Consider the following 21,833-nt stretch of genomic DNA (forward strand, 5'->3'; position numbering starts at 1 on the left):
CCTGCGCATTGCGATGCATTCGCAGTTTAGACCTGATCACCCGCCTAGCGCTCAGGTCTGAATTACCCCCTATGAGCAGACTTACTAGCGATCAGGTCTGAATTACCCCCTATGAGCAGACTTACTAGCGATCAGGTCTGAATTACCCCCTATGAGCAGATTTACTAGCGATCAGGTCTGAATTACCCCCTATGAGCAGATTTACTAGCGATCAGGTCTGAATTACCCCCTATGAGCAGACTTACTAGCGATCAGGTCTGAATTACCCCCTATGAGCAGACTTACTAGCGATCAGGTCTGAATTACCCCCTATGAGCAGACTTACTAGCGATCAGGTCTGAATTACCCCCTATGAGCAGATTTACTAGCGATCAGGTCTGAATTACCCCCTATGAGCAGATTTACTAGCGATCAGGTCTGAATTACCCCCTATGAGCAGACTTACTAGCGATCAGGTCTGAATTACCCCCTATGAGCAGACTTACTAGCGATCAGGTCTGAATTACCCCCTATGAGCAGACTTACTAGCGATCAGGTCTGAATTACCCCCTATGAGCAGACTTACACCTTCTCCCTAAGTTGTTACCCAGCGAGCGGCTGGAATGCAGCAGCTGTACCTTGCGGAAGTGAAGGCCATCAGAGGATTGCCCGTGCTCATTGTTTCATTCTCTCGCATCCAATCCTGATGCAGCTTTTAGCGCCGTTCGGCTGCATTATGGTAAATGTTGCAATGGAGAAGATCTTAATTGATTTGTTTTTGACCACTCAGCTTGGCATACCCCCAATGATATGTGACTTATTTGAGGTCACAGTAAACTTCTATTTGCTGTCTCTATGTATTTGCTTAATCTAACTTTGTGTTTATGGTTTAAAGTCCTCTCAGCGGTTCATGAGGTCAAATTTTCAGCCACAAAGTTTAAAGCAGGAAAAAAAGAGAACTATCTCTGGCGCTGGAGGAGGGGATAACACAAATCTTGGTTTTAACCTGATAAAAATGTGTCTGTGACTGGACAGCTCTTTACTTTCCTAAACAAGAGTGTCCTGGAACTGTTCTGATAATTCAATAAAATAATGATTGTAGGTTTCTTAAGTGCGCAGAACACAGCAGCCTCCTATTGGTGACAGGTACACACAGAAGATTTACCACAGTGCCCACACTGCCCTTTAACCCGGGTCCTTAGTGTGTCCAAGCCTGCAAGCTAACCGGGTTGTATTCCTGGGGCACCAGACCAGGGGATTTTTGTTTTCGGGGATCTTTTCACACTGAGCTGTGTCCCAGGTTAACTCGGCAATAAACTGGGTCCAAATGGCAGTGTAAAAGTGGTATAACTTCTGATAAATCAGTGCCAGTGGTGGGCAACAACACCTGGTGCACCTTCACCTGCATTCCGCAGTTAGCTGCTCCCAGTCTTTCTTATTCTCTTAATTTTTGAAGAAACAGAGTCAATAAGCAGCTGACTTCTGTGCTACATGGCCTCAGTAGAATGCATTTAGGTCATGCTGCACCCAGAAGAGGAGGTAGGTCATGGGAGGGGCATGTGGGGAGGTCTGAAGGTCATGTGAGAGGCATATGGGGGAAGTCTGATGGGCATGTGAGAGGTATGTGGGGAGGTCTGATGGGCATGTGGGGGAGGTCTGTTGGTTATGTGAGAGGCATATGGGGAGGTCTGATTTTCATGTGAGGCGTGTGGGACTGTCTGATGGGCATGTAAAGGGATATGGGAAGGTATGATGGTTATGTGAAGAGGCATATGGATGCATTTTGTGGCAAATGGGGTTTTGTGGGCATTTGGAGCCAATGGCAGTCTCTGAATTTATATACTGGTTGTATTACTATGTACTTCTGTATCTTGTTGTCTGTCTTATCCCCTTGTTCGGCTCTATGGAATCCTTGGAATGCCTTATAAATAAAAGATAAAAAGTTAACCTGGGACAGGTAATCAGAGCACCTACAATTGACTATTCACATTGTAACTTTTAGGCACAATCTTTCTACATTTTGTGGCACATTCAAATGTCTACTAGTCTTTAGTATTCTTTGTTTCACCACCAGTAGCATACACAGTACATGCATTTGTGCAGAAAAAATAGTTTAATAGTGCATGGGCTGCTGTGGTTTTTTTTTTTTTTTTTATACATTACTCATTGTTACCTGAACTACATGTCCCAGAGGTTCCCCTACTGGTGGTTGCTTATTTTGGTAGTGTAACTAATTATCAATCAACTCAATTTAGAAATGGGTTAAGTAAACATGTCATACTGTATGATGTAGCTATTCTTACTAAAACATTACAGGATTATTTTGAAACACTAATATGTTTGTATTTGCGAACATGAAGATCCTGTATATTTGCGTATGCAAAACATGGTGACATTATGTAAACATTCATATAGCTCTGCCTGTCTAGCCTTCATCAACCGAAACTATTTCTCACAGAACAAACAAGCAGCATATTTAATGTATCTCGACGTCCCAAATCCTCCTATACATAAATACTGATGTTTGTTTTATCTTCAGTGTAGCGATCATATCAGAGATTATCTCTGCACGTTGGTATCATAAGACATTGCATCAAATGTAATACTGTAATAACAATTACTTGTGGTTAAATTGCTAGAGGTTATTGTCTTTAAATGACAAACATTCTGCATTTAGAATTTTTGTTTTAGGTATTTAGGTTTTTGTTATTTCCATATTATATTAAGACTGGTTGTTCTGCACTTATAGCCTTGTTTATCTGCTTGCTTGTGCTGTGAATGCTTTTCTATGATGAAATAAATAAATAGAACAACAGATGAACTAGAGAGCTCCTGAGAGGCCTTTACAGTGTCTCTGAAGAAACATTACATTGATATTTAAGACCATTATCCCTTCTATGGCAGACTATTGTTTTGGGTTATTTTTAGCGATGGCCAGAAATAGTAACACTGAGAAATAATGGATACCAGAGCTGCGGATCCCTTACTGTTGTGTCTGTGTAACCAGTGATGCCTGATTTCAGGTTACAGTCATTGTCCAGCGAGTGCAGCACAGACCGATGCAAAACCCCATGGCCCATATGTAGAAGCCTGGCAGGTAATGACAAGGTTTCAGCGATGTGTCCTCGAGACAGGGTTGGTTTTGCCTATTTAATAAATTGATGCTTTAAAACTTGAGGACACATTGACAAAATCTCACCACAGCCTGCAACTCGGGCATATCACATTTGGGCCCATGCATATAATGCTTACGTTTTTATTATATTAGAGAGTTTGCCTCAGATTTCCGTACTAGATGCTCGTTAAAATATTGTCGTATACACTCCAGGGTCATTGAAATCCGCAGCCCAGTTATGGTAAACTGCACATGTCCAGTCTTGTATATTTAATGTGCAGAACACCTGTGCCTAAAATCTTCATTTACACTTCTTTTGGTTCTCCCATCTAGGGCTCAGCCACTAATACCCCTTTCACACAGAAAAGCAAATTGCCTGGTCAAGCATTTGGGCCCAAAAATTTACGCATCAACACCTTTTTCTGTGTGAAAAAGGGTCAACCAGGGTCAAAATTCCTGGGACTTCAACAGTGGTTTTAACTAGGGTCAAAGACTTGGGAATTGCGACCAGGGTTGACCCTTTCACACCAAAGAAATGCCCGCATTGATTGGCAAATTACCAGTTAAAAATGCTTGCCCCAGTAATTTGGTTGTCTGTGTGAAAGGGGGTTCAGGCTGGGACTGGAAATAAAGCCCGGCACTCAAATAACGGGGATGTAGTTGTGTGACCGGCTCACAATACCGAAGCCGGGATCCCGCCCCCTAGCAATTCTGATTGTCGGCATGTCGGCTAACTGGGACTACTCCCAGTTGCGTGGCGAGTGCAGCTAGCCCGCGATGGACTTCTAGCCCCCCCCCCATTACGGGGCATCTCAAAGTCGGGACCCAGGTGACGGTATGGTGACCAGCGGTCACAAATGACGGGTTAAAGCCGTTTTCTTTTTCCCATTTTCTGTCTCAAAGTGGTATTACATTGCTTCAGGTCCAACATTCGTGCTAAACGACTGGAACCCGTCACCTATTAACTTTCATCTTGGTATTGCAACTTGCCCATTCTGTTTACTGCAACTTGCTGCACATTTATTTAGGAAATAAACCTTTTTTATGTTTACCGCCTTTAGCTCTAGGTGTACATACTCATTGCACTCATACTGTCCTATCATTGCAGAGCACTTATGGATTTTGGAGAAAACCTGCCTTGAATTTAATTTACCAACCTTCTCAGCTGAGAGTACTCAACCCTGTCATCCTTCGGCGAGTATCTCAAAATCTGTTGAATTTTCCAACAAATTTTCCAAAGACAGAAGTAAGTTGAATTACATTGTTTCTTGAAATAAGATCTCTAATGAGAAGTTTTTCCTGTTCTGTGAAGTGTCCAAAACTCAAGGTCTCATATTAAGAGTGTCCTAAATAGGGGACACTGAGAACCAGAATGGGGTCTCTCCAGCTGGGAAACTACCAGACCAATCCTTTTCTTTTTTGCAAATTATATTTTATTGAGGTTTTTATTTTGCATTATTACCAAGTATAATAAAAATATGACTGCTCAAAACAAAGAGCACAGTAATATTGAATGAGAGGTCAATGACCATTCAACGAAACAAGAACAAATGTCACGTCTAGGAAAATGAAAACATAAAATTTAGTTCAACAAATGTTATCTGTGCACAATAATAACAAAAAGATAAACACTGTTACAAAACCCGGAACATGGGTCAGTATCAATTAAGAAATGCAAATAAGAGAGTGGAAGAACTTAGCAGAGAAGAGGAATAGGGAGAAGAAAAAGAAAAGGAACAAGATAAGTGAAAAGAGGAAGCAAAGTTATGAAGGAAAGGAGCTCACATCCTGTGGTAAAGGAAAGTCAAACTAGTCATAATAAGAAGTGGATCACATGTCAAATCAGAGTGAGGACATCCAGATTGTAGAAGCCCCACCAGTCTAGAGCTTCCATCTACCAACCAACTGTACGTCCAGTCATATTCTGTAGGCTGCTAGTGTGTGACTTGAAGTGGACAGTGTACCGTTCAGTGAAAATCCATCTGTTTGCCCCCTTGATCGATGCTGATTGGATCATATCTGTCATGAATAGAACTTTTTACTGTGGTCAGAAGATGACCAAATACACAGCATTGGATGGAGATAAAGTGGACGCAGATAAAGTATCAGCCTTCTGTAATTTTTCAAACACAGCCTGTGGCATGGCAGTTAGGAGCTGATTGGCTGGTACTTTATCTGCGTCCACTTTATCTCCATCCAAGGCTTAGTAAATAGACCCCTTAATCTATTATTAACATCATCTTTAATTTATGGTGACACAAGCATTACAAAGTACATAAACAGGAACAGTGTGAATAAAACAAGAAAAAGGTAACTAAAGCTGGGTACACACACCTATAGATATATCTGCAGATCAATTGATCTGCAGATATATCTAAAGCCAGATCGTGCAGTGTGCTGTGCATACACACTGCCTGATCCGTCGGGGAGTGACGTCATGAACTGGGTGGGCATTTACACACGCCTGCCCAGTTCAGCTGTCAGTCACCGCCAGCTGCTGCATCTTGTGTACGTAGGTGCGGTCGGCTGACCACCCATACACACACACACACTGACGTGCTGTGCAGCAGAGATGACGCAATATGTCTGTGAACGACTGAGTTCACAGACGTATCGCTCGTACACACTGGCCGACGGAACAGCAATATTGAACGTCCGGTATATCGGCCAGTGTGTATGCACCTTTACAGCACAGAACATTGCATGACACAGACAAGGTTTATAAACATTTGCTGCATCTGCAATCATAATACCCAAATGAGCGGGTTGGGTGTGCGTGACCGGCGGTTACAATACAGACGGCAGGATCCCGGACACAGAATACCGGGGGGGGGGGGGGGGGAGCAAGCGTAACGAGTCCCCTTGCAAGCTCACTACGCTCGCCACGCTGTGGGCTCGGTGGCTGCTGAGCTCGCCACGAGTGGGAGTAGTCCCTGCTAGTCGGCATGCCGACTGTCTGGATTCTACGTGGGCAAGATGTAGGGGGAGGTATTGTGACCGGCGTTTTTTTGACCGCCGGTCACATAAATACATCCCAAACGAGCAGTGGTGCAGCCAAACACAAAGGATTGTTGCTGCCGTTGACCGTAGGATGGATACTATAATAGAGGGAAGAAAAAGCACATGAAGTTAGAGGGCCTTGCTCATCAGAGCTTACAATCTAAAGGAGAAGGGCAGAAAGACAGGTATGGCACAGAGGGGAGAGACGATGAGCAGGTTAGTATGAGCTGGGATCTATGATCTCTCTGTACAATTGCTGACAGCAATGGTGCTACATTTGTATGTAGTGAGCACTGTCTGTCATGTGGTTCCCTCATTGATAATTGCCAGTACATCTCTCTGTCATTGTTTAGTGCCGTGAAAAATTGTGTGGCGCTCTCCCTGCTACGATGCATTATAACATACAGTGGCACTTCAGAAATAAGTAAATACACAATTCATTGAAGGTGTAAATTATATCATCTAGAATGATTTCCTGATTGTTAGTTTAGTTTATTTTGTATTTATTTCTGATATTTGTATGTATTGTATGTGCAAGTAAATGTTATTTTCTCATACATCCTAGAGGATGCTGGGGACTCCAAAAGGACCATGGGGTATAGACGGATCCGCAGGAACCTGGGCACACTATAAAGACTTAAACTGGGTGTGTACTGGCTCCTCCCTCTATGCCCCTCCTCCAGACCTCAGTTAGACTTTGTGCCCAGGAGTGATGGGACACACACTACGGGAGCTCTACTGAGTTTCTCTGAAAGACTTATGCTAGGTTTTTTATTTTCAGGGAGACCTGCTGGCTACAGGCTCCCTGCATCGTGGGAGTGAGGGGAGAGAAGCAGACCTACTTCTGTGAGTTTCAAGGCTCTGCTTCTCGGCTACTGGACACCATTAGCTCCAGAGGGTTCGATCACTTGGTGCGCCTAGCTGCTTGTTCCCGGAGCCACGCCGTCAACCCCTCACAGAAGCCAGAAGAAAGAAGCCGGGTGAGTATGTGAAGAACAGAAGACTTCAGTGACGGCAGAAGACTTCAGTAACGGAGGTAACACGCAGCGGTCGTGCTGCGCTCCATGCTCCCACACAACAGCACTCACAGGGTGCAGGGCGCTGGAAGGGGGGAGCGCCCTGGGCGGCAGGTTACTGTTGTTTTTAATTAGACTGGCTTAAAAACGTGTTCGTGCTGGAGGCTCCGTGCCTCATTCCCCCGCCAGCTTGGTAGTGCGCGCTACGCGCCATTGACTCCCCCGTCGCCGGCATCCACGGGTGCAGGGCGCTGGGGGGGAGCGCCCTGAGCAGCAAATTTCCTTTACAAGGGCTTTGGTTGGGCGCTGCCGGGGGCTCCATGTTCCGGACCCCCGCCAGCGCGTGTTAGCGCACTGTGTACTTCTCTCCCCCGCCGCTGGCTCCAGCGGGTGCAGGGCGCCGGGGAGGGAGCGCCCTGAGCGGCTGATTACTATAAGAGCGCTGCCAGGGGCTTCGTGTCCAGGACCCCCGCCAGCGCGTGTTAGCCCCCGGCACGCCTTCTCTTCCCCACCGCTTGTTCCCGCGGCTTGGGGGCGCGGGGGGGGAGAGCACTCTGAAAGTTATTGTGGGCAATAGGTGTTGGCGCGGCCGGGGGTTCCGTGTCCTGGACCCCCACCAGCGCGTGTTAGTGCACTGCGCGCACTTTTTCTCCCCGCCGCCGATTACCGCCAGTCATAGCGGCGGTCCCGGCGCCGGTGCTCCCACATACCACTGTGTTACCTGGGTGCAGGGCACAAGGGGCGCCCTGAAAGACACTTTGATATAGTGTTTCTACACTATATGCGTAGCCAGCTAGAATTGTTGTAAAGGGGCAGAGCTTAGTCTTCTCAAGGGAGTCAGCGCCATTTTCTTCAAAATCCCCGCCAGGACTTGCAGTGGAGTAAGATGGAGGGGGGACGAAGTGTTAAATGCTATAGGGGGGGGGGGGGGGGGGTCATATAGCATTAAGTTTGATAATGGTCGCATATTCCTTGTAGTAAGACATAATTTCCCTGTTCATTTACCCACTATCGCTTGGTCGACATATGTCGGCAGATGTGAAGGCTTTGGCACGAGCTGCTGTGGGGTTAACGGTCGGCTTTGCCGGTGCATGGCGATACTTGATTTGGGAGATTAAGTATTAACAGAGTGGTGTTTGTATGCCTAAAACAGTACACACGATAAGGAAGATACTGTCGTTGGTGGATGCCCTGTCGGCATCAACGGTATTGCAGGGTGAAAAAAATTATCAGGCTGTTATTGCCTTGTACCTGTAGGTATATGTATATTTATAGGTATATGTAGGGGGAGTGGTATCAAAATTGTTTTGTATGTTTCCCTCAGACCCCTCGGGGTTCCAAGAGAATTCTTATTAATTTTGCCCGCTACTATTACTGCGGTCGACATTTACTAAGTTTCGGTCGACCTTAATGTTCCTGGTAGATCCACATCGGGAGCATATCGGTACATGGTCATACACGTTAACAACACATTACTCTCACTAGGGACCTGATAGGTCTGGACAATCCACTTGCGTATAGGTTATATCTATATGTGTGTATATGTAGCTATATTTTATATACGCATGGGTACGTGGTATGTGTTTTATTGTGTATTACATGATGTATATCCATGATCTTATCATGTGCTGATCGCTCTGTTGATTAAGCTCTAGATAGGCCGTGACGAGTTGGTTTTCGATCCTCTCGAGGAGTCCGAATATTATTCTCTTCGCAACGCAGAGAGAAAATTATGACAGTCAACTCCTGGTCGACGCAGAGCCCGGTCGCTAAAGAGCATACACAGGCAGCTAAGTGAAATTTTATTTCTATATTTTTACCCTATTCGCACTGTTTGCACTTGAGAAAGTGTTGTATTAAGGTAAGCAGCAGATGGTATTACCCTACTCAGAGTGGGTAGACATGCCTATGTTTGTTCTACCTTGTACCATTACAGCAGGCTGCCTCGTGACAGCGGGAGGTGTGACCGGAAAAATGCGGAGGAGGTACCAGGGAAAAGCTGTGAGGTGTACAACTGTGGGTGTGGCCTCTGTTCAGTCACTCTCGGCGGATTCCTCGGGTAAGTCTACTTTCGTGAGTTAGCCTCCTTCACGACGGTTGGTGATGCATTCTTTTGTGGGGTGCAGTCATTTTTTAACCGATTCAATACCGTTCTTGTTTTTACGTTTCTGGGCAGACAGTGAAAGGTGAAAAGGTAAGGGTTCTGCAGCCTTGTAGGTTCGCAGAGGCCGATGTCGTTTCGGTTCCACTACATCCACCACTTGTTGCTGAGTCTATCTGGTGGGTCCCCACTTCGGTGACCACTTGTCTGATAAGTTTCAGTTAGTCCAGGATAGACTAGGACCTGTGAGTTCTTCATAGAATCTAAAGGGGGACATTCTGTGTTCCGGTTGTTTCCCTTTACTGGTTTTCTAATAGTTCTTGCCATCCCCTTCTGGAAGGGGAGGTAGTACGCGATGCCATACAGAGGTGCGTCAGGTTCAAGACGGTCTCTGGCTGTCCCTGTATTAAGGTGCAAATCGTTGACAGGGATTGGCTGTTGTTCCCAACGAAGCAGAGGTTGGCAATGGGTTTCGGAGTAGATGCTGACCTTTTCTGGTTAGATGTTTTTCCTGTGGAAAGAGGTCTGAGGATCGCGTTTGAGGTGACACCTCATCAATATCTTCCGTTTATAAAGCAGACAGCTGCAGCCTATGAGGTTTGTTTTCGGTGAGTAGGTATATTACCGGAGTGGTTTTTATGGGACCAGTTGGGAAGTCGGTCTGGGTCTCACCGGAGCATGCACCGGAATATAACCCAAACGGCCAGGACATAGCTCCTGTGGTGTCTGCTCGGTTCTCTACTTCTAGAGGAATGAAGGTTCGGGATCCAGGTTTAGAGCCTGGTGTCCGTGCATACAGATCTCCGATGCCGGGAAGCAGTCCTTGCAAGGGACGTATTTCCAGAAGAGATAGTCAAATAAAAAAACAAAAAAAAAACTGCTGTAGGCTTCCTGGAATTAAGAGCTATTTTCGACGAACGTATTCGTCGTGTTCTGCCGTGTTGGTTCTGCTGGACGACTTGTCAGCAGTGGCATAGGTAGGCCGCTATGGCGGAACATGAAGCAAGCGGCTTTGGCAGAAGTTGCACAGTTTGCAGTTGAAGGGGAGGTCTGGAAAACGCTATATTGGCAGTCTTCATTTCGGAGGTAAACGATGGGGTAATAGATTTCCTCTGCTGACGCGATATCCAGCCGGAGAAAATTCGGTCATCTTTGAGAAGTTTTCCCAGACGCGGAAAATCTTTGAGGAGTGTCGCAATTGGACATGTTGGCGTCTCGCCTCAACGAGAGGCCTCAAGGAGATTGTTCCAGGTCTAGGGACACTCAAGATATAGTAGTGGACATCCTCGTGACACTGTGGGTGTCTTTAGTCGGTCTAGGTGGCCTCTCCGCTTTCACTTTTCTCGCGGTAGTGAGCGGAAGATGTTAGAAGGTTCCGGTGATCCTCTTAAATCCGGGCTAGCCGGCGAGAGTTGGCTATCCAATTTTTTTTTTCATGATTTACTCATAAAAGATTACGGCCCTTTTCCTCTTCGTGAGGTTATGTTACATCAAGATCAGGGCGTGTGGCATGACTTGACGCGGCTGTGTCTGACGGCGGGGCCGTTGAAGGCCATATCCTAAGCTGAACGGGTGTTCCCGGCGAAGTCGTTTCCTCAATTATTCAGGATAGGAAAGTCCTAACGACAAGGAGTTACCACAGTAGTTGGAGTACTTCTATGTCTTTGTGTGTATCCACGAAGACTTCTGTGGAAGTCTTTCAGCTAGATCGTGTTTCTCCATACTTTACAGGCCGGTGTGGAGGCAAGCTTAATAAAATTTTCTTTACACGATTTCTCTCTCGGAAGGTGGTCTTGCTGTTGGCTTTAACATCCGCAAGGCGGGTGTTGGAATTGGTGTTTTTGTCTCACAAGAGCCGTGTTTGATCTTTCAGGTGGATAGAGAGAAATTGGGTACTCGGTTGGTAGTCTACCAAGAGTGGTTTCTGGGTTTAACAGAAATCGGCCTATTTTGTTGCTGGTAGTTATTTAGGCATTAGCTGATTCGAATTCCCTCGATCTAGTAGGGGATTTGAGTATGTAGGTCGCCAATTTGGCTCAGTGTGGAGTAACAGAAGCTCTGTTTGTCTGGCATGTTCCCAGCATGGTTTGGGAGACTGCGTTATGCAGTCTTACACGCTGAATCTGTGATGCGGTTTGGCATGTTTATTCTACGGCTGAATTGCCGTCACTGAAGTAGGTGGTGATCCATTCTTCTGGGAGGATGGGCTTGTCTTGGGCGGATGCCCGGGGAGTCTCGGCGGGTCAACTTTGCCGAGCGGATTCTTGGTCGGGATCAAACGCTTTTGCTATGCTTTACAAGTTTGATATCCTGATTGTTGGGGACCTTTTTGTTTGCTCATTGGATGCTGCCGAGTTGTCCGCACTCTCCCGCCCGTTTTGGAGCTTTGGTATAAACCCCATGGTCCTTTTGAAGTCCCCAGCATCCTCTAGGACGTATGAGAAAATAGGATTTTGGTACTTACCGGTAAATCCTTTTCTCTTAGTCCGTAGAGGATGCTGGGCGCCTGTCCCAGTGATTACAGTGTCTGCAGTTATTGCTTTTGGTTACACCCTGGTGGTGTGTTTTCTCTTGTCAGGCGGTTGCTACCGTTCTTCATGCCATGGCATGCGGGGTCTTATTTTAGCTTATGTGGACACACAGTTTGTGTTACATATTTTCTCAGCATGTGGCTGTGTTTTGTGCATGCCGTGGGCTGGTATTCTACTGAATGCCATGTTCTACGGTGTGTTTGAGGTGTGAGCTGGTACGACGCTCACTTATAGCGATAAATTCTTTCCTCGAAATGTCCATCTCTCCTGGGCACAGTTTTCTAATTGAGGTCTGGAGGAGGGGCATAGAGGGAGGAGCCGGTTCACACCCAGTTTAAGTCTTTATAGTGTGCCCAGGTTCCTGCGGATCCGTCTATACCCTATGGTCCTTTTGGAGTCCCCAGCATCCTCTACGGACTAAGAGAAAAGGATTTACCGGTAAGTACCAAACAGGGCTGTTTCTAGCCAATTTGGCTCCCAGTGCGAGATTTAAAAATGCGCCCCCCCCCATGACATAAACAAATGTGCCCCCCCCCCCCCCCCACACCCAGATAAAAAAAAACTTGCGCGCGCACGACAAGGGGGCGTGGTCTCATCTAAATGGGTGTGGCCTCATCTGAAAAGACTACCTCACAATCCAGTTTTTGACCCTGCTCCCAACAGATCACGACCACCACAGGAAAAAAAAATCTACCTTATTAATCCCCACACAGTAATGCCCCCTGCACCATATTATGCCGCACACCGCAATGCCCTTGATACATTAAATCCCCACACTACGGCAGGCAAGAGTCCCCATTTCACACATTACGGCAGGTGTCCCCATTTTACACATTGAGAGAGAATACTTACAGAGGCGATTACCGCTCTTCGGCCCGCCTCACCAGTCGCTCCTCGCGCCGGCCTTTCCCTCTTCCTAACTTGGATCCCCCTCTGTACTCCGCTGGGGGGGGGGGGGGGGGAGTTTCGCAGAGTGACGGGGTTGCGTCGTGACGTAACGACGCAAACGCGTCATTCCGTGAAACCCCGCCCCCCTGAGCGGGTTACTCGGGGAGAAATAGGAGGGGGAAGCAGGGAGCCACAGTTAGTGCCGCGGCGGGCGCCCAGTGCAGTTGCACTGCTCGCCTGCCCCAAGAAACGGCCCTGGTACCAAAATCCTATTTTATTGTTCCTCTTCTTGAGGTATATACATATATATATATATATATATATATATATATATATATATATATATATATTCAGCTATACACATATATACAAAACATGCGGTTCGGCAATCCTGTGTATGTACCAATCAACTGGCCGTGTGCCCTTGCAGACAATGATACAAACGGCAGGTGTGGAAATGCTGAAGCAGAAAGACGCAGCACTGCAGGTACTAACAGGTGAAAAGATTTACTTCAACATTTCAGACCTGACATGCCCTGTCATCAGGAAGATGATGATGATGATGATGATGAAAGCCCCGTCATCAGGAAGATAACAGGGCGTGTCAGGTCGTGAAATGTTGAAGTCAATCTTTTCACCTGTAAGTACCTGCAGTGCTGCGTCTTTCTGCTTCAGCAGTTCTACACCTGCCGTATACAGCATATATATTATAAAGAAAAGTGCACTTCTAGTACACTAATAAATAAAAAGGTGTCCTGTATTAAATAAAAATCAAATCGCATTTATCTGATATAATTAGCAGTCAGACAGGGCGGTAGAGGCTTATACACACTTGGTTACCCTAGTACATGTGTATATACTAGGTATGTATATATGTAAGGTATATAAGTGTATGTATATAATTAAAGATTCAGTAACATCTTAGACATCTTTTAAGTGAAAGACTGTTGGAAATTTTTTGTTTGCACTTGTGAAATTTTATCTTTTGGAAAATCCATTAGACTAAAGGCCCCCCCATACATTTGGTTGCTGTTTCCCCGATTCTCCGACCCGACCTGACCGCCATCGATTTTCAGTGATCCCCATGGGAAATTCTCCATGTTAAAAATCCCCGATTTGCTTATCTTGACCGTTTTCAGTTGGAACCAGGGAATCAAGATTTTTAAACTTGTTGAATATTCCCGATCTCCCGACCCAGGCGTCTGAGATAGGAAAATTGTTTGGGGACCCTAAGTTAGATCAGATCTCATGTTATCAATAAAAATATAATATTAACTTAGTGTATTATTATTTTTTTAAGTGGATTAACTCTAGAGAATTAAAGGAAAGAGATGATTTATCAAATACAAATACTTAGGGGTAAAATTCACACAGTTGTTTTTGCACAAACATTCAGCGCGTGCTAATGCTGCCATCTGCTGGTTCATTTTCTCTTGCAGTCCGAGGAAAGTTTGTATTTTGTATATTTGGTAACTTGTAATACTGGATTGCTTCTAATTTATGTCTCTTTCCCTTTTTTTTGTTTGTTTTAAAGAAGCCAAAGCACCCGACAACTGGAATTATTGCCATCGCATTGGCATTTCACATATGCAATGAAGTTCATATAGCAGGATTTAAGTATAACTTAACAGCCTTGAATAGTTCACTTCACTATTATGGAAACGAAACAATGTCTGTAATGGCACAGGTAAAAGATTGCGGCCGCCAGTATTTCAGTTTGCATGTCTGCCCAATGACTGGCTCAATATACCCAGTGCTCATTAATGTCCTCATTGTACCAAGATAGATGAGGTTTAGAAAGAACAGCAGCATTTTGCATCCAAAAATGTAGATGCCTTTTTAAACACTCAGCTACAAGGTTTGAGGAGTTAAGAATATTTCAGATGTTTGCTTTTTTTTTTTTTAAATACCTTCCAGCAATGTTATTTTTTAATACAGATTTTAGCCATAACGCGTACGTACGGGAATCTCACGGTAACATTCTAGAAGGCGAGATGCTCAAATATTCTTGCTTGCTCCACAATCATTCTAGAGCCCCCACATATGTATAGACTGTCCATTCACAAGTAAGCGGTTTGCGTTGTCCATTGTGGTTTTCATTCCTGTTTCTCATCCGTGTATTTCAATAATTAGAGCCAATGTAGCAAAACCAATGTCGTATTCGGAATCGGCACCACAAAGCTACCCCAAAATCACACTAATATGGTTGGCAATAAAATGAGTGTTGTTCAGTGTAATTGTTTAGTGTTTTGATACTTGCATATGACACCACTCTGTACATTTTCTTAGCCTGATGTAGATTGCAACAAAGATGCACAGAATGTATCCAAAAAGTAAAAGCAACACATTTTGTACCTCTGTTTAAATATAATTAATTGGGAGTAAATATAATTCTACTTGTAAATCTCTCTAGCACGCCTGGGTGTCTTTGTTACATCAGTGGTAACATAGTCAAATGTTAGAACAATCGGTTTGTCTGGGGTTGACAACCTCCTACCCTCTGCAGGTAGCAGCTTGGGTAGCTGGTGATGAATCCCACGGCAGTAGGCCACAATGTTGGTGAGGAAAGCATTACATCTCCTCTCAGCAATGGGAAATATCAGACACTGACTGTTTTCATTGGATTCCAGAGCTTGTACGGTATTAGAAATTGGCCACTGAGCAATGAAAGCCTGTGCTGAGAGCCCGTATTGGCAGTTGTGTTGAAGCGTTCGTTAGTATTAATGGAGTGATAAGACACACACACACACACACACACACAGCCAAGATACTCATATGATCAGTGTTTTACATCTTTTGTCTTTTGTCTCCTCTTTCTCTTGGCAGAATGAATATCACAATATATCGGTGGAGCAGATGTTTCTTAAGGACCTCATTGAACAAAAAACTATCATAAATTTGACGTAATGAAATCCGTATACTGGGAATGTTATCCCGCCAAAAATAAACACTGCTTAGTGCACGGTATTAACAATTTTTTTTTTTTAAACCAAGAAAGTATATATAGAAAAATATTTTTTTTGGAAGAACTGAAGTCCAGAAGGAATTTTTTTGATGCGCATTACTTCTTTAGAAAAAAACAAAAACTCTTTCTGGGACCAGTGATAGGATCCCATGGTTCTTTTCGTCCTAGACTATGAAGCACAAAGACATGCAATGTGTTTTTTTTTTTTTTTTTTTTGTTTTTTTTTTTTTTTGTTTATATGATTGTAATGAGAAATGCTTTGGAGAAATGTACCATATAGTGAACATTTTTAAATTTTTTTTGTTCAATTGTTAATTATTCTGTTTGAATGGAGTTTGTGGCGAATGTTCTGTTAAAAGTTATAAAGGCTAATCTAATATTAGGTTAACCTTTTTGTGTTGTACAGGTCAATTTTCAGTGCTCTTATAGACCGCGATGTATGCTGAATCTAGGCAGCCGAATGTTCATCAGGTACATCTGTAACCTGGCATACATGGTCTTCACATCACTGCAATTTTGTAATGTGTCTTGTTGTTTTATAGCTGCTGTGCTCCTAAGTTTCAATGGGTTTAAATACCTAAAGAAGAACTCCGCTCTAAAGCCTTTTGTAGCCCCTACATTGCTTTCTAGCCCCAGGACCCGTGCGATCCTGTCATCTCCTCTAATTGATTTTCAACTTGGCTGATTTTAAGGAGAAGTGTGAACGAAAACTCCATCCATGTGGTAGTGATGTCACAGCAATTCAATTAGCCCAATCAGCCAATACCCTACTCTTTCAAACATCTTGTAGCTCCCTGCCATGGAAACCTCACTGATCCCCAGACCTATTAATAGGGGGTTCAGTAAGGTTATATGGTTCATAGTTGAGGTTCCCTTTTTAAAATAAAAATTACAAACTAACAAAAAAATGTGTGTTCCCTGTTGACACAATTTGCCATAAGGAATAAAGCCATATTTCTGCCAAAAGTGTTAATAACATTTTCAGTAAATAAAAAGTTCAGTGGTTTAAGTGAGTCTTCATAGCTAAACATCTACATTAGATATACTAGTTAAAACAGGTGTTGTGTTCCCACCTGAAAAGCATACTTGTACATGTAGCCATCCATTGCATCACACGCACTGGAGGCAGCCATTTTGTGAGAGCCTATCCATTCTCTTGGAGCTTTTAGAGGTAGTGCCTCAGTGATGATGCTTACTCCTAGTTATTGGGCAGACTTCACTTTCACCTATGTTGGTGCAGCAAACAACATGACTGCTTCTACTGTGTGTTTGCGGGTTGGGTACGAAATCACAGCAGTCGGGATCCCAACAGTCAGAAGACCAAAAGTGGAATCCCGATGGCCAGAATCTTGTCACATCCCAGTAAGTATTTTTACCCTAACCCACTCCTCCCGCAACCTAACCCTAACCTCCCCCATCTGCAGCCTAACCATATCCCCCTCTACTGCTTAATCCCTAATAGTCCCACCCCTACCTGCAACCTGTGTCGGGATTCTGACCTTTGGGATCCCGTTACTGGCTTGCTCACTGTCTGTTCCCGACTACCAAGATTTTAACCACATCCCATGTGCACATCAGTGGGAGTCTGCGCCCATCATCTACTGTATAAAAACATTAATCTTATTTGTGACCTTACATTATAATCTGAATAGCCAACTTGTCTCACTGACTACTCTGTTCACACAACATTAAGTATTGTGTTTCTGCTAGAGCTGGGTTTAATTTTCTTTAGTGATGATATACTTATCTTCACATTTGTAGAGATGTTTTTTATAACTATGTTCCTCTTTAAAAAAAAATACATTGATCTCATGCTTGTGCTTATTCAGAATTTATATGTTGTAATTTCGCATCTGTTTTGTTTTTTTGTTTTTTTCTATTTATTACAAAACTTACAAAAGTTCTGTTTATCATTTACCCTTATAACATAATTGCATGTGCGCTCACTAACAGCAGCCTTTACTGGGTGCGTATGAAACAGTTGCATATATTCATGAATCTACCCATCCCACCTACTCCATAAACTCACCGGAGGTCATTTACGAAGCACAGCAGACGCACGCAACAAGACTCTATGGTATTTGCATCAGTGTGCCTTGGCGGTCTGCGTAGCGCACTCTCCATTCTTAGAAGACACCTACGCAACCTGCTGCGCTTGGGATGAGGATGGGCAAGTTTCAGAGGCACATTGTGCAAAACTGTTACATCAGATTTCACTTTAGTGAAAATAAAACAAGCTTTTCTGTTTTTCAATTAAAATATTACTTTGTTTCAGCGTTTCATTTATGCATAAGAATGAGGGGACATTGAGACAAATTTATGTGTTAGGTCTTTTATGATATGACTTAGACTGGAGTGTGCCTACAAGTGGAATATGGGAGCACAAACTACAGTAGGTCCCCATTAAGAATAGAGGGAGAGACCGCAAGACAGTCAGCTGGGGCTAGATTTTCGAACTGTTAGGAAATTAAAATGGCATTGTGTCAGTGAAGGAATACACATCCTCCACCCCTTTCTCTCAAGAGGGCCTGATTGAGCGTTGCAGGCAAGTCTGTATCACTGACAGATCTTGGGATGATTAGCACTGAACATGCAGCCAAGCGTACACCACTATGAGCAAATACGGCTGATACAGGGTCGTTCATATCTCAGCCACATGGGTGTAATTGGGTGGCAACTGACTTCTGAGGGAATGCAGATGGAACTGTTGGACCTGCCAAGTTGTGGACGGAAGATATCCCATCCATTTTTGGGATGGCTCTTTTGCACCAGTTATAGGGCTTGGTGCAAATGTTGTTAGTGTTGTGGACGGTGGGGCTACAGAGATGTGTGCAATTCTGAGTACAGTGAGAGAAGGTTCAAAGCATAATTTGTACTTTGTAAGTGAACAAAGTATAGACTCTAAAAATCTGGAATCTCACCATACAGCTGCAGCCCCCACCACTCCACAGCTGCTGCATTCTCACATACTTTCGGGGCTGCCGTAACCTAACCAAGGTCTGCTTACTACTTCATTGAGCGCTGTCCCTTAGAAACACTCGGTTGCCACACTATAAGGACTTGCAGCTCCATAGTCTGTACTGTGTAACATGACAGAGTCCCCTTCCCACTCTAAACCAATTGGTAGTCAGTAGTGTGGAAGATGCTGAATCCTATGAGCCTATGGTTTCCTCATATTCTTTTTTTTTTTTTTTTTCTTTATAAATTTGTCAGCAGGTTAGATTTAGCATATTGGTGTTAGCACCACATACAGGTCAGACTAATGTTGGCACCAGATATGTTTCAGCTTTCTATTCTTGGCAACGGTTACGGTGAGTTTTCTGTACTCAGCGCCATATATTGCAACTAAAGTATTCTACTTGTCACCCTCTGCCCTTGTGCTGCAATGTGGCCTGTTATTATTACGGGTCAGCTTTTATAATGGTTGTGAGGTCTGGTAGCACGATTGCCTTCAGGTGTTACTCACATACTTAAATTACCCATGCCCACTAATTTATTACGGATGCTGTGGTAAACTGAATCCTGAAACCTAAACTTAGGAGTTGCCTTCTGGAAAAATAAGTTGAGGCCCGAGTAGAGGCGTGGAAGACAGCGTGGCCATACACCCACATTTCATGCCCTCTTGACTTGGAGAACAGAGCACAGCCATAAGTCAATGCTCATTGACATGAGGGTGTCAATATTCCATACTGAAGAATACCTATGGGTAGATCATGGAACAGAAAAGTTGTATTAGGGTGGACTGTGGTAATACATAAACTTTCCAAGTCACCCTCCAATTCCCAAACACTTGGAACAGTAATTGTAGGTGGTGGTAATCATAATAGGGGGTTATACATAGTACATCTGGTTTGGATCTCATTCAGAAGGGTGAAGTATTTTACCATCCAGCTTATTCTCATTATGGCACTGGCAAAATCCCGGGTTATGTTTAAAACCTGTAAATACTTTGAATTGTGAGACATTCATGTTTGTATAGTAGCACACTGGAAATTTCTATCTCATTCTCCAGTATATTAGCCACAGGCGCAGCTGGATGTGTGAACCACCTGGTCATTCTCACACTGTTGAACCAGTGTGCTGGTCAGGCTTCATGTTATTGAGATTGCCAGAGCATGTACAGTCTATAGTTGGAGTTTGAGACTTGCTTCTTTTTCAGTAGTTTACATGTTCTACAGTATCTGCATACCCTCCAACATTTTACACATGGAAACCGGTACAAATTAGGAAAGGGGGCATGGTCACGCCCCTTTCCTATACTTGTAATGTTAATTTGAAGAGTAAAAAATCGGTACAAAGCCCTTTTTGGCACGTACAGGCCATAAAAAAAGGTACTGTACCTGCCAAAAAGGTACAGTTGGATGGTATGTATCTGTAACTGCTAATGAGCAAAAGTAACACAAACCTAAATTACCATCTGACTAAAATGTCTCATTTGACCCTGGGTCACATTACCTTACAATCGCTGATCTGTGATTTGTAGCCAGTTAAGACAAATATCCCGTAGTCTAGGGACGTTAGAAGTGCCCTCATTTTTATTGGCATTCCAGAGGCTAGGAAACATTGTTCTAGCGTGATTATTGTACTAACCGTGTATTACAGATAAGGTGGTAACTTTAAAATACACCTGCTACCATCCATGATGGAGGCAGCCTTTTGCCATGAGAATATGGGGTATTCAATTAGGTCTGATTTTTTTTTTTTCTCTGACGTCCTAGTGGATGCTGGGACTCCGTCAGGACCATGGGGATTAGCGGCTCCGCAGGAGACGGCACAAAAATAAAGCTTTAGGATCAGGTGGTGTGCACTGGCTCCTCCCCCTATGACCCTCCTCCAAGCCTCAGTTAGGTTTTTGTGCCCGTCCGAGCAGGGTGCAATCTAGGTGGCTCTCCTAAAGAGCTGCTTAGAAAAAGTTTTTAGGTTTTTTATTTTCAGTGAGTCCTGCTGGCAACAGGCTCACTGCATCGAGGGACTTAGGGGAGAGAAGTGAACTCACCTGCGTGCAGGATGGATTGGCTTCTTAGGCTACTGGACACCATTAGCTCCAGAGGGATCGAACACAGGCCCAGCCATGGAGTCCGGTCCCGGAGCCGCGCCGCCGACCCCCCTTGCAGATGCCGAAGATTGAAGAGGTCCAGAAACAGGCGGCAGAAGACTTTTCAGTCTTCATGAGGTAGCGCACAGCACTGCAGCTGTGCGCCATTGTTGTCAGCACACTTCACACAGCGGTCACTGAGGGTGCAGGGCGCTGGGGGGGGCGCCCTGGGCAGCAATGTATAATACCTTTTTTATGGCTAAAAATACATCACATATAGCCCTTGAGGCTATATGGATGTATTTAACCCCTGCCAGATCTCACAAACTCCGGGAGAAGAGCCCGCCGAAATAGGGGGCGGGGCTTATTCTCCTCAGCACACAGTGCCATTTTCCTGCTCAGCTCCGCTGTGAGGAAGGCTCCCAGGACTCTCCCCTGCACTGCACTACAGAAACAGGGTAAAACAGAGAGGGGGGGCACTTTTTTGGCGATATTACTATATTTAAGCTGCTATAAGGATACAACACTTATATAGGGTTGTTCCCATATATATTATAGCGCTTGGGTGTGTGCTGGCAAACTCTCCCTCTGTCTCCCCAAAGGGCTAGTGGGGTCCTGTCTTCAATAGAGCATTCCCTGTGTGTCTGCTGTGTGTCGGTACGTGTGTGTCGACATGTATGAGGACGATGTTGGTGTGGAGGCAGAGCAATTGCCGGTAATGGTGATGTCACCCCCCAGGGAGTCGACACCGGAATGGATGGCTTTGTTTATGGAATTACGTGATAATGTCAGCACATTACAAAAATCAGTTGACGACATGAGACGGCCGGCAAACCAGTTAGTACCTGCCCAGGCGTCTCAGACACCGTCAGGGGCTGTAAAACGCCCTTTACCTCAGTCGGTCGACACAGACACGGACACTGAATCTAGTGTCGACGGTGAAGAAACAAACGTATTTTCCAGTAGGGCCACACGTTATATGATCACGGCAATGAAGGAGACTTTACATATCTCTGATACTGCAAGTACCACAAAAAGGGGTATTATGTGGGGTGTGAAAAAACTACCTGTAGTTTTTCCTGAATCAGAGGAATTGAATGATGTATGTGATGAAGCGTGGGTTAACCCAGATAGAAAAGTGCTAATTTCAAAAAAGTTATTGGCATTATACCCTTTCCCGCCAGAGGTTAGGGCGCGCTGGGA

At 44.5% G+C, this 21,833-nt stretch overlaps 1 protein-coding gene across 5 annotated transcripts in view; it reads left to right on the forward strand.

Moving 5' to 3' along the window:
• Window positions 1-17,854, forward strand: part of ST3GAL6 (ST3 beta-galactoside alpha-2,3-sialyltransferase 6) — a 358,764-nt gene extending 340,910 nt beyond the window's left edge. For all 5 annotated transcript variants that reach the window (XM_063956263.1, XM_063956267.1, XM_063956266.1 and 2 more), the window contains 3 exons: window positions 4,203-4,340; window positions 14,165-14,317; window positions 15,457-17,854. In XM_063956263.1, coding sequence (XP_063812333.1) covers window positions 4,203-4,340; window positions 14,165-14,317; window positions 15,457-15,537 — 372 coding nt within the window. In that variant the 3' untranslated portion in view covers window positions 15,538-17,854. The remainder of the gene's footprint in view (window positions 1-4,202; window positions 4,341-14,164; window positions 14,318-15,456) is intronic.
• Window positions 17,855-21,833: the final 3,979 nt, after the last annotated feature.

The sequence above is a fragment of the Pseudophryne corroboree genome, chromosome 2 (genome assembly GCF_028390025.1).
Source record: "Pseudophryne corroboree isolate aPseCor3 chromosome 2, aPseCor3.hap2, whole genome shotgun sequence".
In the NCBI taxonomy this organism is placed as follows: Eukaryota; Metazoa; Chordata; class Amphibia; order Anura; family Myobatrachidae; genus Pseudophryne; species Pseudophryne corroboree.